Source organism: Seriola lalandi, unplaced genomic scaffold (assembly GCF_002814215.2).
Source record: "Seriola lalandi dorsalis isolate HSWRI2012SDOR001 ecotype SW California unplaced genomic scaffold, Sedor1 jcf7180002054482, whole genome shotgun sequence".
NCBI classification, from domain to species: domain Eukaryota; kingdom Metazoa; phylum Chordata; class Actinopteri; order Carangiformes; family Carangidae; genus Seriola; species Seriola lalandi.
In genome coordinates, this window is record NW_019525035.1 from 967,785 (window position 1) to 985,054 (window position 17,270).

Here is a 17,270-nt window from a genome sequence, read left to right on the forward strand (position 1 = left end):
CCCAGCGCCGAGCGGCTGCAGGTCTTCGTCTGCAGGCCCATCATTACATTTCCTGCTCATCTAGGCCCATTGACCTGAGCAGCTGGAAACCAGCCAGACAGGCAGAAGCCAATTATCAGGAGCTGATTGTTCCCTCGCCTCCATAAAAATTATATGGAGTCATAAATGTCACTTCTGTCTTGAACACAGGAAAATTGCCTCTCATGAGGAGCTGTCAGCCCTCCTCCTGCTCTCTCTCTCTCTCTCCTCCTTCAGTTTTGTGCGTTCGACCGTGGCCTCTCTCAGACGTAATTTCATCTATTTAAGAACTTACAGAACTGGCATTTTAGCTGCTTTACTTTACCCGAAGCATTACTGAAAAGTCCACGTGCAAAATGTTCCACTGACAAAGACGAGAGAGCTGCAGTGAACAAGGACAAACACATCAGTGACGACTGTGAGCCTAAACCTTTACACAGAACAGCGCCACTGTTATTTTCACAGCCTTGGTTTGGTGAATGTGCGCTCAGTTGTGTTTCTGTGTTTGTGTGGTACATTTTATTTTCATGACTATTTGAATTAACTACGGTATTTATCCTTTGAATCAAATCAAACTTCCTCTCAAACACAGCTGTTCCAAGAACTGCAGTTCCTCTAACGGCCACTAGAGTCTGGCTCCAACAGTGAGTCAGTCCCCATAGACTCCCATGTTAAAATGTCCAACTGTACAGCAGAAATGAACATGTTTACAACCTGGTCTTTTGCCCATTTTTGGATTAGCCTGGAATTAGGGGCGGAGTCAGGCGCTGCCAAGATGGCGACAGTGGAGCAGCTCACTCTGAGCTTCAAAACAGCTCTTCAGAAACCTGTGGGTGACGTCCATCTTTATGGGACAGACATGTCGTCTATCAGTCCGACACTTTATGTTAAATATCTCAACAACAACTGCTGGATTATCAACCAATTAGATTCACAGGTTCATGTCCCCCATAAAATGAATCCTTAGCCGGAATTAAAATGTGTGTGTGTGTGTGTGTGTGTGTGTGTGTATCCGTGTCCTTACCCACGGAAATGGTCCACACTGCCATGATCTTGACGCGGGCCTTGGTGTGGGAGTTGAAGCGGCTGTGGTGGATCGGGTTTCGTATGGCGATGTATCGATCCAGAGAGATGGCGCAGAGGTGCATGATGGACGCTGTGGAGAACAGGACGTCCAGGTAGATCCAGATGGGACAGAGGTCGGGCGGGAGGGGCCACCCGTAATCTGTCGGAGGAAAGACGAAGGGAAGGACACAAGAAGTAAAACATCTGAATCAGTGACTGGGGTTTTGATTGCAATAAATCTGATGCTTCTGATTTCCCACAATGCTTCGCCACAGTCCTCTCAAAAGGTCGGTTGAAATGCTGTCAATCAAAAGTTAAACCGGAATAATCACATACATTTATCTGGCTGTTTTCTGATCATGTCTGTGATCGGAACCACATAAACCTAAACATAGACTCTCTACAGCAATCAAATTACATTTTTCAGTTTGCTGGAAATATCAAAACTTTCATATTCTCCCTTTAAAATTATGATTCTGTTTTTAAACTCCAGATGTTGGTTTGTCAGAAAAAAGACAAAATCCACCACCAAATAAAACTGTATTTAAATGTCGGGTGAAACTGACTCGACACCAGATGAAGGACAAACTGTGTCACACACACAGTGAGGAAATAGTTTTAGTAGTTTTGATTTAGAAAAACTTTCTCTACGGGTCCGACTGTAGTTTTACGTCTGAGTTTTAACTGTGGAGGAAACATTTAGTTCCTGCAGACGTGTGATCAGCTGTGATGACACGTGTTCCTCTGGTCAAGAAGAGGAAATGAGAGAGAAATAAATATTCAGCAGGTTTTTATTTAAATTACAGCTAAATAAAATGTGACTTACTGCGTGTTTGCATCGACGGCTTTTATGCAAGTATTACTCAAGAGGATGTGATGAGATGACATCAGTCAAGGAGCAGCAGTAACTATGGAAACGGCCTCTCTATAAATAAAGCTGCCTCGCCTTTTTATTAATAGAACCTTGTGACGTGAAGCTTTTGCCTCCATCCAGGTAAATGTTGAGAATATATGGCTGTTTCCACCTGAGATGGCTTTTTAATGATTTTAACGTCCAGATGTTCCGGTCGGTTTGTACCGGCTCTCTGGTCTTTGTAGCGGAGCAGAGACCTGTAATGACGTGTGGCAGCAGGACAGAAATACCTTGTTTACAGTAGAAGAAGATGTTGTGGCGCGTCCCAGCCTTTGTACCGGCGTCTCTCTCTCAATGTACCAACTTTTGCATCTTTGCGAAGCATCAAACCTCTTGCCAGTTTCATGTGTTGGAATTTGCAATGGACCTTTAAAAAACCCTCCAGTAGCACTACGGAGCAGTTTTTCATGTGGGTCTCAGTTGTGTTTATCTCGTGCACGCACACGAGGCAACACAGGTGACACGTTACTTATTCCTGCCACTGGTTTCACACCAGTCCACTGATCGACTGTGAGCCCTGTACACGTCTGTTGGACGTTCACGTTTCTCTGGGATATTCAGTGGAGTGTATGATTGTATATTGTCGCCTGTTATTTAGCTGCTGCTGTTGTTTTTGGGGCGTGAGGCAGGAAACACACTGGATGAATGTGGAGTGAGCGTGGTGACTGCGAAACATATTGATTACAATTATGGAGCGCACGTTAATGGTGCCGTGGGCGTGTCAGTGCAAAAATAGACAGAGCAAAGACCTGTTGATGTTATATTCACACCATGGCAGCAGCATCACATAAAACACTTCCCCTGTAGTTTCTATGTCCAGGCTGAAACTGAACATGACAGCATGAAAACATCTGGTCGATGAGCAGACATCTGTGCGAGTGTGGGAAATCTAAAAGTTGCCTGAAAACAGGGGAGGCGGTTCTTGTGCGTACTATGAAATATAATCCTGTCGGCGCGGCTGCGACGAGGGGAGAAGACTGCAGCTAGTGCATGATGGTATTTATAACGTACCAGGTCCAGGTTTAGTCTGTAATTATGAGCATCATTAGTTGTTATTTCTTGATGAGCCAGAGAACGTAAAGTGCAGCGGTGAATCACGTCCTGTTATAGATCAGTCCATGTTGTGTGAACACAAACCGGATCAGAACTGAAAGACAGTTGGAAAATCTCACAAATAAAAACTGTCGTTTCATAATAAGTAAACAACAGTTTATTTCCAGCTGCTCTCTTTCACATGGATGAAGAGGAATCATTCGCTGGAACAACATTTGTTTTTGTTGTAATGTTTGCTGGAGTCTGTGATAAAGAGCATCAGCTGAGCAGTGACGGTTCTCATGGACTCGCTGCCTCTGAAAGTTAATTACACACTGACCACACGGTGTAAACGGAGTGAGTCATACACATGGAGCATGGCCCAAGGCTTTGAAAGCACATCCACGCCTCCTGAACTGCAGGTGCTCAGGCTCAGACTACACACACACACACACACACACACACACACACACACACACACACACACACACACACACGGTTGAGGTTTATTTACCGAGGTTGTTTGTTATATTAAGCAGGTCACAAAGACTCACAGGTACAAACCACAGGAAGGAAGAAAGAAAACAATCTTTTCTCTATAAAGAAAATTCGATTGTTTTCTTTAAAAACAGATTGAGTAGAGGTGCGGTCACAGCAGCCGGGGCGGGGCTGCAGACACAGGGAGGGAGGGGCGCTTTCTTACATCTTTACCACTACGCTTTGTCCCGAGCGTGGCATCATGGGAAATGAATGAATTCATCCTCTGTGACCATTGTGGGACCTTTTAGACTCAGCTTGCAGTGTTCAGTTCACAAAGGTTCAAATGAACTAGTTCACGATATTGAGAAGTTCCCTGCGACAGAGTGACGGACAGAGAGAAACCACGGCGAGTCCGACTTGTTGACTCATGGTCCGACTCTCTCCTAATGATTTCTTGTGATCGTCATTCACTCAGATATTTTCTGAACACGGTCGGATGTTTTACCTCGATGTGTCGTTTCACATTCGTTACTGATGCGTCTGTTTATTCAGACTCACAGTGAGATTTTTAGTCAATTTTTATTCGTATAGCGCCGATTCACAAGATACGTTACGCACTTTCCAAATAGAGCAGGTCTTAAAAAACTTAGTAATGTCAGATAATGATATTATTAATTACAGTGAAGTGTAGCAGGTTTAGCAGCAGGTGATTTTCATCGTTTGAATCTGAACTGACTTCAGCAGCACCGACACCTGACACCTGCCAGGTGCTGTAAACTGTTGCAGGTAGCCGTAAAACCAAAACACAGATCTTCTTCTTCTTCTTCTCCTCCTCTTCCTCTTCCGGTGTTTTTTTTTGGTGGTTGACAAACAGCGGCACCTTCTGGTTTGTTCACGTTCATTAATTGCAAACGGATTCGTTCAGTTCATCATTGTCAAAGCAACGAGTGCGTCCAGTGCACGGCGCTGATTTAAGGTGGTGATGCAGAGCGCCTTCAGCTCGTCTCTTCTCTCGCCTCACTCTCTCACTTCCTCTGGTTTTGTGCAGAAGCCTGAAAATAATGTGCTCACATTAAAAAGCCCCAAAGGAGCAAAGACACAGGAGCAGAGGGGATCAGAGGCAGATCATCAGGAGCATCTGCGTCATGTTCAGGGTCAGGATGGAGCATTGACACCCTCCTCCTCCTCATTCTCTGCCTCCATACAACAGGTGAGGGACGACCTGAGCCAGGCTTTTATTATTTGGGAGAAGATGACGCATCCATGTCATCATGGTCACTGCCAGACTCTCCGCCATCGCCGCCTCCTCTTCCTCCCCCTCCTGCTCTCTGCTCTCCCCTTTCTTTAGTTTTTTATCCTAATTGTTTTTCGTTTCATCGCCGTCCTCTGATTCTGCTTCGTCTCTTTCATCTTATTTTTCATTTTCAGGCCTCTTGAAAAAAGTGAAGGTTTTGATCTGTCGGCGTGACGACGAGAAAACGAAGGAGATCGCCGAACTCAGATTCTTCCTTTGAATGTGTTTGTCAGTGAGGCTGAACCGAACCAGACGTCCACGTCCGCCCACTCAGGTGACTGTAATCGTTTTTACCTGATTAGGTTTCAGGACGATGTGGGTGTGGTCAGACTGTGTGTGACTGACATCTTCCTCACTCTCCTGTTAGCTTTGTGACACCTTTTTTTGTAGTAATAGGACCCCAGGAGAATGAATCTCTGCTTCTGTCTGACAGTGTAGTTTCTGTCATTTGATTGCTACAGTCTCTGTGTGTATAGACAATAAAAATTAATTTGCGGTATCAAATTATTTTCCAGCGGACACACAGGAAGTGAACCAACTGACCCGACTTGAGCTGTGAAGCTTCAGGACGAGTCCATCAACACGTTTAATGAACAAAGGACAGCTAATGTCAGCGCCAGGAGAGTGCAGGAGGAGAAAGTAACATCAACGTTAATGCTCCACTTTCTCAATGGGAAATTAGTTAGATTAGCTTGGTCGTTAGCTTAATAACAAAACCTTCACGCTACAATGGATCCACTGAAAATTTCTAAAAGGATTCAGTCAAATACTGCTACAGGAGACATCCACCAATCAGCCACTCACAAAACAAGATAATGTACATTTCTATCCACTACAGTTGTTAAAGCTCCTCCAGTGTAAAGGTCTGTGTCCATGTGTAGTGTGATTATAGATCAGCTCTAGCTTCTATATTAATACTGTGAAAGTATCAAAGCCTCAGTCCACAGAGAAATGCACACAGCCTGTATTCAGAAACTGAGCCTTAAAACCAGCCGTCAGGACTTCTGCAACTTTGTGATGTCACAACAAAGCAGTCACCAAGCCCCGCCCACCTGGACCCACCATCCAAACCTTGCAGGATTTGGTTTCTCTGAGTGTTTTTACCTGAAATCTGCTTTATTTTTATTGGATCACTCAGAGAACAGTCAGCAACCGAATGGCCTGTTGTTACTAGAGCTGCAGAGAGAAGCCTGAGAGAGGAGCTGTAAAACTACACGTACTTTAAACTGGCTGACCTGAGTTCAGTCCTCATGTGGTTCAGCCTGAGAGAACTTGCAGGGATGTTGGTTCTGCAGCTGATCCTCCACTCTCACCTCCCCACAGAGAGACACAGAGCGAGAGAAGAGAGAGAAGAGAGAGTCCACCCTGAGGGGGAATCACTGCTCAAATACCACAGTATTAACGACTGATGGAAAAGAACCAGAGTGAATTATTCCTCTCAGAGAAATTCTCTCCTCCACACTCACATAAAAGAGAAAAACAACTGAAACATGTGACTCCTCGCTCCCTGAATGAAACAGCTGCTGTAGTTTTCCTCTGTTGTTCCCCTCTCTTCCTTCCTCTGCCTGTGAAAGCTCAGCAGCTTCAGAGCAGTCAGACCACTGTGACATTATTTCTCGGTACCTGACACCAATTAGACGCAGTCGGCTCTGCAGCAGGCGTCAGTCTGTGAGGAGACTCCGTTTCCCTCCTGTTTAAAGAAGCTCTTGTGTTACAGAGGAGCCCTGAGAGTTTTATAGTGCGGATGAAATTGAGCCCTGAGCTCCAGTATTTTATATCCTGCAGTGGCTGAATCTGCGTCTGACTGAAGAGAAATGTTCACTGAAGCCATTTTGGACTTTGACTAAGTAGAACTGCAACTTGTCATATTGATTAATCTGACAAGTGTTTTCTCAATTAATCAATTGATGATATAAAATGTCAGAAAATTGTAAAAAAAGAAGAAAAAAACAAAAAACAAAATATGAAGCAACAATCGTCTCATGTGAGAAACTGGAAGCAGCAAATGTTTGGTATTTTTCCTAAGATGATTATTCCATCATCAAACTAGTTATTAATGAATTTTTCTGTTGAGCAACTAATCAATGCAGCTCAAAAATCAGTTTAATCACTTTTAGCAAACAAAAGAAAATTTGGCCAATTGATTAATTGACAGAAAGATTTAACAGCTACAAGTTCAATCATTTTTCTCTGATGATAGTAAATGAAATCTGTTAATGTTTTGATTGTTCGTGGGACAAACCGATCTGAATACATCACTGAGAAAATAATCTGCACAATAGTTGATAATGGAAATAACTGCTGCAGCTCAACAAACATATTAAACCTCCTCTTATTAAAAAGCAGCATGTCGGATTAATGACCTCAGTGTTTCTAAAATCCTCACAACATGGTCCCAGTCTCTCTGTCCTGAGCTACAGAGTTGAATAAAAGCCAGAAGTGTTTTTACAGAACATTATGATGTCACAGTGAAGTTGACCTTTGACCTTTTGTATATGAAATGTCATCACTTCATTTTATCCTTATAGACATTTGAGTTAAATTGTGAGTGAATTTGTGAGTTATGGCCAAAAAGGTGTTTTGTGATGTCACAGTGACCTTTGACCTTTTGACCACCAAAATCTAATCTAATTCTCGTGGACACGATGTCTCAGTAGCACCTTGATGGAACTTCTTCAAATTTGGCACAAACATTCACTAGGACTCGAGGACAAACTGATTTGATTTTGGTGACTAAAGGTCAAAGGTCAAGGTCACGGTGACCTAACAAAATGCGGTTTTGGCCTAATATCTAATGAACACAAAAAGTGTTTTGGTGGAGGCTTACGACTTCGAGGCGGTGACTCTAGATTTACTGTGTGGTATCTCCAGTTTCCCATCTTCATCAGATCCATTTGCCTTTTCAACGTCACCTTTATCTTTTATTTCCTTCTACATTGTAAATGAAATAAAGGCTCCATTATGACTTTTAGGAAAGTTAAAAAAATGAAACGTTTAATAATTTATCTTTTGGGTTCCACTTTTCTCTTCTCATTTTCTCTCTGAGATCAGACCGTGGGCTCCGAGTCGAACCAGCTCGTCTTTGTTTTGCTGTTATATGTTTAACAAGGTTAAAAATGCATGAGGGAAGTTGTTGTGTGTATGAAAGAGTCAGCTGTTAACCCGCAAGTTGATGCAGGTTCCAGGTAAAAGAGTTCAAGTAACAAACACTAAAGAAAACAGATAAAGCTGCAGGCGTGCAGAGACGTGCTCTGTCGGCGCCTCCTGTTGTTGCTCACGGCTCCGAACCGCTGGAGACCTCCGACACGGCAGTTTTACAGCGTTCAGTCGGTGCAGTCACCCGGAGTCGACCTCCCTGAGGGACGAGCGCAGCGATCGAATCTCTCCTCTGCCGATCGATGCCCTGCAGCTCTGAGGACTTTAAAGTCTGACCCGCTGTTCGCCTCAACAGTCACACAATGAGAAGTCCTCCTGCTGCACTCCTCAACTCTTTGATCTCAGTCCATAAAAGTGTCAGTGACGAGTAACGAGGCTGTCGTCGGGTTTTAGAGAAACATTCGCACATTTGGGAAATTAAATATGTCAAGAATCTGACCAGAAACAAACACAGATACAAGTGCAGGTTTTCTAGAGAGCAAAGGAGGAACGTTGTTTTGTTTCTGATTAAAGAAAAAGATCATGAGTCGTGATGAAGAAGAGAAAAAGAAAAAGAAAGAAAAAGAACTCAACAGAGGAAACAGTTAAAAAAAAAAAAAACAGCAGGAAGATGAGAGAGCAGAGACGGCCTTGCTCACGGCCAAGCGTGCACGCTCTCTCTAAAGCTAAGAAATATGAAAATAATTGATAGAAGAAGAAGAATGAGCGGAGAATGGAGAGCGGGAAAATGAGCTCCCAGGAGGCCAGAGATGCACAAGAAGAATGGTTTGATGAAAGAGGAGCAGAGAAAAGACAGAGAGAAGAGGAAGAGGAGGAGAGAGGGCAAGGATGAAGACAGATCACACACACACACACACACACACTAATATTATTATTATTAAAACATGCTGAGATGCACTGATCCCTGCTGTTGCTGTGTCTCCACGGCTGCAGGCCAATCAGGAGCTTAATCAGCATCATGGGACTCACCTGGCCAGGTGAGCTCCATGTATAAAAGCCAGAGCAGGAGTCAGTCTGTGGCTCCTGGTTCTTTTCTCTGCTTTCACAGCACATTTTCATGCAGCCTCTCTGCTGACTCGACAGAATCTCTCCCCTCCCTCTCTCTGTGTGTTTAGTATAAATAAGTTTCCTGGTTATTTAGTTCACCCATGTGTTTGTAGCAGTTAGCACTGAGAAGCTAATGATCCTAAAGCTGCTGCCTGCGTGTCCTTCACAATAAAAGCATTTTAGTCTTGAGACGATGATCAACCAAAGACATCGCTGGTTCTGGTCCGAGAGCGCTGAGGTGAAGGTTTAGTTTGTTTAAAGCTTTAAAAACATGAGGGTTTGAGTTAAAATGATGACTTGATTGAGGTTGGGGGGGGGGGTCCTGAAGCTGAAGCTCCCCCAGCAGGGCTGAGAGACGAGCCTCAGCTGGGTGATTATTATTACCACGCTTCCCTCCACAGTGTGTTTGTGGTGATAAAATAAGTTGATTGTGTTAGATTTTAAAGAGCGCTTGGTCTCCTGAGGCGGCGAGACGAGACGAGACGAGACGAGACGAGACAGAGAGAGAGAGTCCAAATAACAGACTGATAAATGGCACAGGGAGAAACAATGTAGATGATTAAAACATAAAAGATATGAGAGAGAGAAAAATCAGCAGAAGTGGAAAATGAAAGAAACGCTATGAAAAAATTTAGTCGAGACGGAAATACAAGGAGAGGAAGAGGAGAAATCAGGGAATATAAGAAAGTGAAGAGGAGGAGCAGGATGTGGTGAATGTCTTGTCATTGTTTCATCCACCGTCGACTGTCTCTGTTTTTTACAACAAAACACTGAGATGTGAAATCTCTCAAAATGAAAAGTGCTGACGAGGGTTTTCTCTTTGCAGGAAATTGCTGATTCAAACTTTTTCATGTGCAGAAACTGAGTGAAGTCAGAGCTGAGACCCGGTGATCGCTCCTCACTTTGCATCAAAGGAGGGAAACCGCAGAACAGGATCATCACCTGCATCCAGTCACAGGTGAGACCGGCTCCGTGAGCTACAGCTCCAACACATGAGCTGGTGGATGAACAGGTGGAGGCGGAGAGTCTGGAGAAGAGCTGGTCCGATAACAACATGTCGAAGCGATCATACGGATTCTTGTTCTTATGTTCTCCTTAGCCTGACCCGTCTCCTGAGCCTGACCCGTCCTCCTGAGCCTGACCCGTCCTCCTCACAGTGACCCGTCCTCCTCAGCCTGACCCGTCCTCCTGAGCCTGACCCGTCCTCCTCAGTGTGACCGGTCCTCCTGAGCCTGACCCGTCCTCCTCACAGTGACCCGTCCTCCTCGGCGTGACCCGTCCTCCTCGGCCTGACCCCTCCTCCTCGGCGTGACCCCTCCTCCTCGGCGTGACCCGTCCTCCTCGGCGTGACCCGTCCTCCTCGGCCTGACCCGTCCTCCTCACAGTGACCCGTCCTCCTCGGCCTGACCCCTCCTCCTCCTCACATTGACCCGTCCTCCTCACAGTGACCCCTCCTCCTCGGCGTGACCCCTCCTCCTCGGCGTGACCCGTCCTCCTCGGCCTGACCCGTCCTCCTCACAGTGACCCGTCCTCCTCGGCCTGACCCCTCCTCCTCCTCACAGTGACCCGTCCTCCTCACATTGACCTGTCCTCCTCACAGTGACCCGTCCTCCTCCTCACAGTGACCCGTCCTCCTCGGCGAGGGTGTCGATGACCTTTTGTTTCCTGCGACCCGACGTCTCAGTTCCACTTCCTCCTCTGCTTTTCTCTCAGCAACAAAAAAAAAAAATCTCTTTCTCTTTGTATCTAAAGCATGATTTTTTTCCCCGGCTCTGTAACTGAGCAGCTGTGACGGCGAACCCAAAGTGAAGGCTCCTGGGAGGTGTTGTTGCTGAATGTTAACAAATGAAGGACTTTATCTTTGCAGTGAACAAGCTGCAGCATTAATGGAGCCAAGTCAGTACATCTTTAATCATGGATGATCGTTCTGGATTATTTACATCAAGAAGAGAATTGTTCTACAAACAAGATTATTAGTTTGATAAATCTTCTGCAGCGAGTTTGAGATGATTAAAAAATACAGAGAGGAACTGACAAGTGTCTGAGAAACTCTAATAATAATATATATAATAGTATCCAGCCACGGCCTGTTCAGGAGCAGGAACAGCTGAAACACATTAAAGAAATAACTTTGAAGTGAGACTATGAACATCTTGGAAAACAGAAAAGTGCATTCCTTATTCTACAAATGAAAAGTTGAATTCATCAGTAATAAAACTCACATTTGGTCACAGACATGTTTGGTCAGTGAAAGTTAACTTTAGATAAAAAATGGCTTTAAAGCTCCTCCAGTGTAAAGGTCTGTGTCCATGTGTAGTGTGATTATAGATCAGCTCTAGCTTCTATATTAATACTGTGAAAGTATCAAAGCCTCAGTCCACAGAGAAATGCACACAGCCTGTATTCAGAAACTGAGCCTTAAAACCAGCCGTCAGGACTTCTGGAACTTTGTGATGTCACAACAAAGCAGTCACCAAGCCCCGCCCACCTGGACCCACCATCCAAACCTTGCAGGATTTGGTTTCTCTGAGAGTTTTTACCTGAAATCTGCTGTATTTATATTGGATCACTCAGAAAACTGTCCTGTAAGCTGCTGTATGTTTTGTGATTCAGTGAAAAGGCTTCATCTCAAAACTGAACTGAACTTGGTTCCTTTTTAGCATTTTCAGTTCGATGTGAGCTAACTGCTAACTGCTAACTCTTTTCTTTTTTCCAACAGCAGCTAAACGCCTGCACTTCAGTCAGCCAGCTAACGTGGTTCAGATCGTCATGTGACAAAAGCGTCTTGACTCATTCCCCCACAAGGAAACACCAAACTCTGCACAGCAGGAGGTGATGGAGTGATGACTGTCGCTTCCCTCAGGGGGATTTCAGAGCCCACAGGTGTCTGCTGTGGAGGTGGGGCTTTTCAAATGCTACATGAATGGCATGTAGCAGCAGCAGTGTGTTGCGTTTTCAATGAAAGAAACTGCAACCAGCTGAGATCAGGTGTTAGCCAAGTTTTTAAACAAATCCCTCTCAGTGTAATTCTACAGACGTCTTGACCTGAAACCACCAAAAACATGTTCTTCCTCTCACCAGGTTTCGTTTCCTTGAAAAACACCAGAACGTTCTCCTTTTTGTTTCTTGTCTAAATTCCCTCCTCTTCACCATTTCTGTCTGTATCTGAATTGAAAAACCGCACTGTGGCCAAAGTTCACTGCCCACTCTTTAAGTCTTCATGTAATTGCACAAATAACAGCCCAGATGACTGTAATCAGTGTGTTGTGACATCGTAACAACACCGTGATCAGAGCTGTGAGCTCCTCTGATTAATGTTTTCCACCCACACTGAACACATAATGTACACATTCAGCAGGAATACAAAGACCCCGCGCCCTCCTCTCTTACAGCTAGTTATTTGAACAACATGCACTTAATTAATAACCGAGAAATATTACACTAATGAAGAACGAGCTGAAATCTGAAATTGTTGCAGCTTTTGGTCTTAAATCCCAATAAATTCTCCCCAAACGAGCCGTCACACGTGTCATTAAAATACTTTTATCATATCAGTGACACAAATATGCTGATGTTTAGCCAGAAAAATGTTTACCAACTTCACTAGCTTAGCATGTTAGCATGATAGCATACGGTCATAAACTAGAGTACTGGACTAATGGTCCAATGGTCCGATGGCGCTGGAGAAAAATCTAGGACTCTGTGTCCTCTGGGTCCTGGATAATGTCTGCACACAATTTTCAACAGTCACGCTGCTAGCATAAATACACGTCCCCCAAGATGCATGTGTGATGATGATGATGATGATGATGATGATGATGATGATGATGAACGATGCTTGTGTACTTTTTCCTGACATGCAAGCTCCTGTGACTGTGGATATAACGAGTGACTCTCTAAACGCAGCTATAATCAATACCTGTATGACTCTGTCATGTGAAACCTGTCGCTAACACTCACACACCTGCAGCTCTCCTCAGCTTTTATCCGACGACCTGACTCCTGACACAGGCAGAGAGCGGGGGCCATTTCACAGAAACCTCCAAACTTGTAGATCCTGTCTTAAATGTGTGGTAACCATGGTAACCAGAGTTAGGACCTGATTCATCCTTACTCAAAACAGGAAGTGTTTTCCTGACTTCCCGAAATCTTAAACTAAACCGTTAGCCGTTAATCTTGTTCTGACTTTCACCTTCCCACCATTCAGCGAACCTGTTTCATCCACATCGCTGCTCTTTTGTTGCTATGACACAACCGACAAAATATCAACAGAAGGACCTTATTCATTTAGAGGCTCATGTGTGACCCTAACCATGTGTTAGAGCCATGATCCTGCACTTAGCCGAGCAGCTACGACCGTCTGTGGAGAGGCCGACCCGGCGACACGAGGCTCTCCCGGCTGTCTGACAGCTATGCTTCTTCTTGCTAATGGAGGTTTTTCAGAGTGAAGAGGCCATTTTTTGTACGTTTCAATGACAAATTTAATGGTTTACAGAAATAACTCAGTGAGATCAGATGAAGAAAGTAGCATCAGTTGCTAGGTAACAGAAATAAAAGCTGTTACTGATGTTGGATTAAGTATTTAAGTTTCATAACCTGAGATAAGACAGGATGAAGTAAGATAAGATAGGAACCCCTACATTTAGTTAGGAAGTTCCTCTTAAGTTAAAACAGGAAATTTCACAGTGTAATGGAGCATTTAGCAGCTAAAGAGTCAGATGTTTCCCTGAGGAGCTGGTGGAGACCAAACACAGAGCTAAAAGAGCGGGAACACTGGAGTTAGGTTGATCAGGTGACACTAACACGACACGTGAATCATCATGTGTCTCTGTAGCTGGTGGCAACTTCACCACATCAACCTAAAAGATGAGGAAATGTTAATGTCGTGTTAACACCTAGTTTCTGTCGCCCCCTAGTGGACAGAATAAACCAAAACCAGTTACTGCAGGTTTAATCAGACGAGTGAAAATCAGGTCGTTTTTAAACATCGCTCTCGTGTTCACACACCTTTGTCTCTGTGTGTGACTCTGACAGCACGCCGCCTCGTCCTTTTCATTACATTACAGTGTCTTGATAAAAGGCAAAGAGTCATTTGTCTGTCAAGTAGCTGCCTCATCTAATGACATCAGTTTCCTCCAGACGATTTTAAGAGTCAAACGAGGCGAACAGGTGTTTTTTGTTACTCTACTCTATTCCTCACAATCAGGCGAGATCATTTATTTATTTTCAGCGTATAAACTGAGGTTGAGCGCCTTGATCAGCGGCGCCATAACAATAGATGCTGAGGGATGAAACGCCAAGCGAAGGGACATGACGAAGCCCGGATCCTGAAACTACTTTGCACAGCCACGTCGCGTCTCGTCCATGCAGCTCCTCCATTGGCTGGTCTCAAACAGAACAGAGCAGAGTTTCCATCACAAAGCCTCAAAAGCATTATGAGCAAAATGTTCTTATTCTGTACTTTACGTAATCAGATCATTAGTGCTTTGGTTTTATAGACTTATTATATAGTTTTTATGTAGAATCTTAATGTGAAAAGTAACGACAACAAGGAAAGGTTCTTTTCAGAGGTGAATGTTTCCCTTTTTCTTTCACCCTCTCTTTGTTCTCTCTGCTCATATCTGCCATCTGAAGAATACGTCTCCAGCCTGCAGCATGACGGGCTTCAGCATCGCCCATGGTAACACCATTCACTCCTCGCAGCCTTCATCGCTGTGGATACCGAGCCTCCACTGTCTGACAAACACCGGCCCATGAGTCACACGTCTGCAGCGGCCATGTGACTCCTCGAATAATGGATTAATCTGCATTTCCAATAACCTGACCCTGTGTGTGTGTGTGTGTGTGTGTGTGTGTGTGTGTGTGAGCGGCAAGTACCTACATGTAAGATGTGAAAACGTGTTGATGTAATCAGAAATCAAAATTTGGTCGAGCGATTCAAGCTGATGGGAACAAAAAAACGACAACAGAGACAAACGTCCTGCAGAACCGTTTGATGACGCTGAAAAGACTAGATGTCCCCTGAACGCCTCACATGAGGGTTATCAGTAGCAGCTACAATTTACATGTTCCCTGAACGCCTCACATGCAGACCACATCTTCCCTGAACACCTCACATGCAGACTAGATGTCCCCTGAACGCCTCACATTTAAAGGGGTTTATAGCTGTCATTGCAAAATGGGCCAATATGAGGGGCCATCAGGGGCCCCTTTTTCCCTTGGGGGCCCCAGACATTTGGTGCGCCTCTGCTCACAGATACGGTAAATTAGCACTAATGACGTCATCAGCCAGTGGGAGCGCTCGTCACACATGTAGGTTCCGCCCCCTGCATCACTGCCTCGTTCTGATTGGTCCAGCAGGAGTTTCCTTTGACTCATTCACAGCGGCTCTCAGCTCCTCAGCATGATCTTCACTTCCTGACATTTTCCTGTGAAAAGCTTCACTGCTTTGTAGAGTTAATGTCTTTGTCAAGTTAATATTAACAAGTGTGTGGAAGCAAGTGTGTGTGTGTGTGTGTGTGTTTGTCAGTGTGTGTGTGTGTGTGTGTTTATCAGTGTGTGTGTGTGTCTGTGTGTGTGTGTGTGTTTATCAGTGTGTGTGTGTGTGTGTGTTTATCAGTGTGTGTGTGTGTCTGTGTTTGCGCTGCGGGGAACTTTGTCATCATCTTAATTGTCTTTGCTGTAGAACAGATCAGAGCAGAAACAGAAAAGAGTTGGAAGTAAACATCGAACACTTAATTAGCCGGGAGAGAAGCTGCTTTGCACATGAAAAGCTTCGGCAGTGAACACACAGCGAGATCAGACAGAGCACACATGTACGCACATAAACACAGATACATGTAAACAAGACAGTGAACATCTGTTCCATTAGACTGAAATCTAAAGACTGAGATTCATATTTGGAGAGATGAAGGTTTCCCAGCATTCACACAGTCACACGTGTGAAGCCTGAGGACAGATCCAACATACTGCCCAGGTTTTCTTCTTCTGCCCCCCCTCTGACCCAGTCAGGTTTAAAGTCCATCCATCCATTTTCCATAGTTTAGCCAGGTGTAGTTCACAGTGGCAGCAGGATAAGCTGCTCCCTCTGCGGCGTCCCGAGGCCAAATGGGAAATATAATCCCTCCTGCATGTTCTCCGTCCACACAGACGTGTCCAGAATACATGGAGACGGAGGCGTCCAGGACTTCTGTTCATCCTGGCACCTCATTTGTCCTTTAAGGAGTCTCAGTCAGTTTTAGTCATATTAAAGTCATTTGATTAATGAGGCTGATTGGAATAAAAGAGTATAAACATGTTCAGTCTCGCTCTGCTGTGCGGGTGCATGATTTAAAACAGAAGAAGAAGAAGAAGAAGAAGGGGAAGTCGACAGAACTGCCAGGAATCACGGGGATTACATCTCTGCGTTTGTTTTTACTCCTTTTTAAAATGAGGGATTTAAATGTGGTTTTACACTGATGCTTCGCTCTGGAGAAGAAAGAGGAGACGAGGATAAAGAGATCACAGGATTCACAACTTCATCATATGTTGAACTTTAGCAGCAGATGTTTCTTTAATGCATTTTTCAAACATAGCCAGAGTTCTTTAATCGTTACATGTGGCGCGCCGAAGGCAAACAGCTCCGTCCTCTTTCACTGGAATCGTTTGTTTGTTTCCTTCTGGTTTGGTTTATTTCTCTTTACGTTTTTTTTTCTTCAGTGGGACAAAGATCTTAACAAAAGCACTTCTCCAAAACAGAGACGCACACAGACACAGTGAGACGCGACTAGAAGAATTAAAGTAAAAGAAATATGTTTTTACTTGTTGGAAATAGAGTCATGAGTCACTCGCTGCGTCTCTCCTCAGAGGCTCCGTCACTGTCAACAACAATAATAAAACACTGTGCAACCTGTAATAAGCCCACAGCATGTGTGCATGAACACTTCTAAAGAAATTATATAAGCTCCGAATACACTTTAAAAACATTACATGAGTTCAAGGCTTTATGCAGCACGTTCTGTATTTAATTAATTAACTTATTAATGACGACAATTAAACAGGAAACAAATATTATGATCTCAGCTTTCAGGCAAATATACAACGCAAGCACAGCTGCTGAGTTCATCACTGAAAATCAGAGGTGCACCATCAGGAGAGGCGTTCAGGGGAGATATAGTCTGCATGTGAGGCGTTCAGGGGAGATATAGTCTGCATGTGAGGCGTTCAGGGGAGATATAGTCTGCATGTGAGGCGTTCAGGGGAGATATAGTCTGCATGTGAGGCGTT

The 17,270-nt window shown here is 44.4% G+C and overlaps 1 protein-coding gene across 1 annotated transcript in view; it reads right to left on the reverse strand.

The window, feature by feature from the left end:
• LOC111659539 (5-hydroxytryptamine receptor 2A) overlaps positions 1-17,270 on the reverse strand; it is a 40,759-nt gene that overhangs the window by 11,038 nt on the left and 12,451 nt on the right. The window contains exon 2 of the mRNA XM_023412519.2: positions 1,043-1,243. Within this exon, the coding sequence (XP_023268287.1) occupies positions 1,043-1,243 (201 nt within the window). The remainder of the gene's footprint in view (positions 1-1,042; positions 1,244-17,270) is intronic.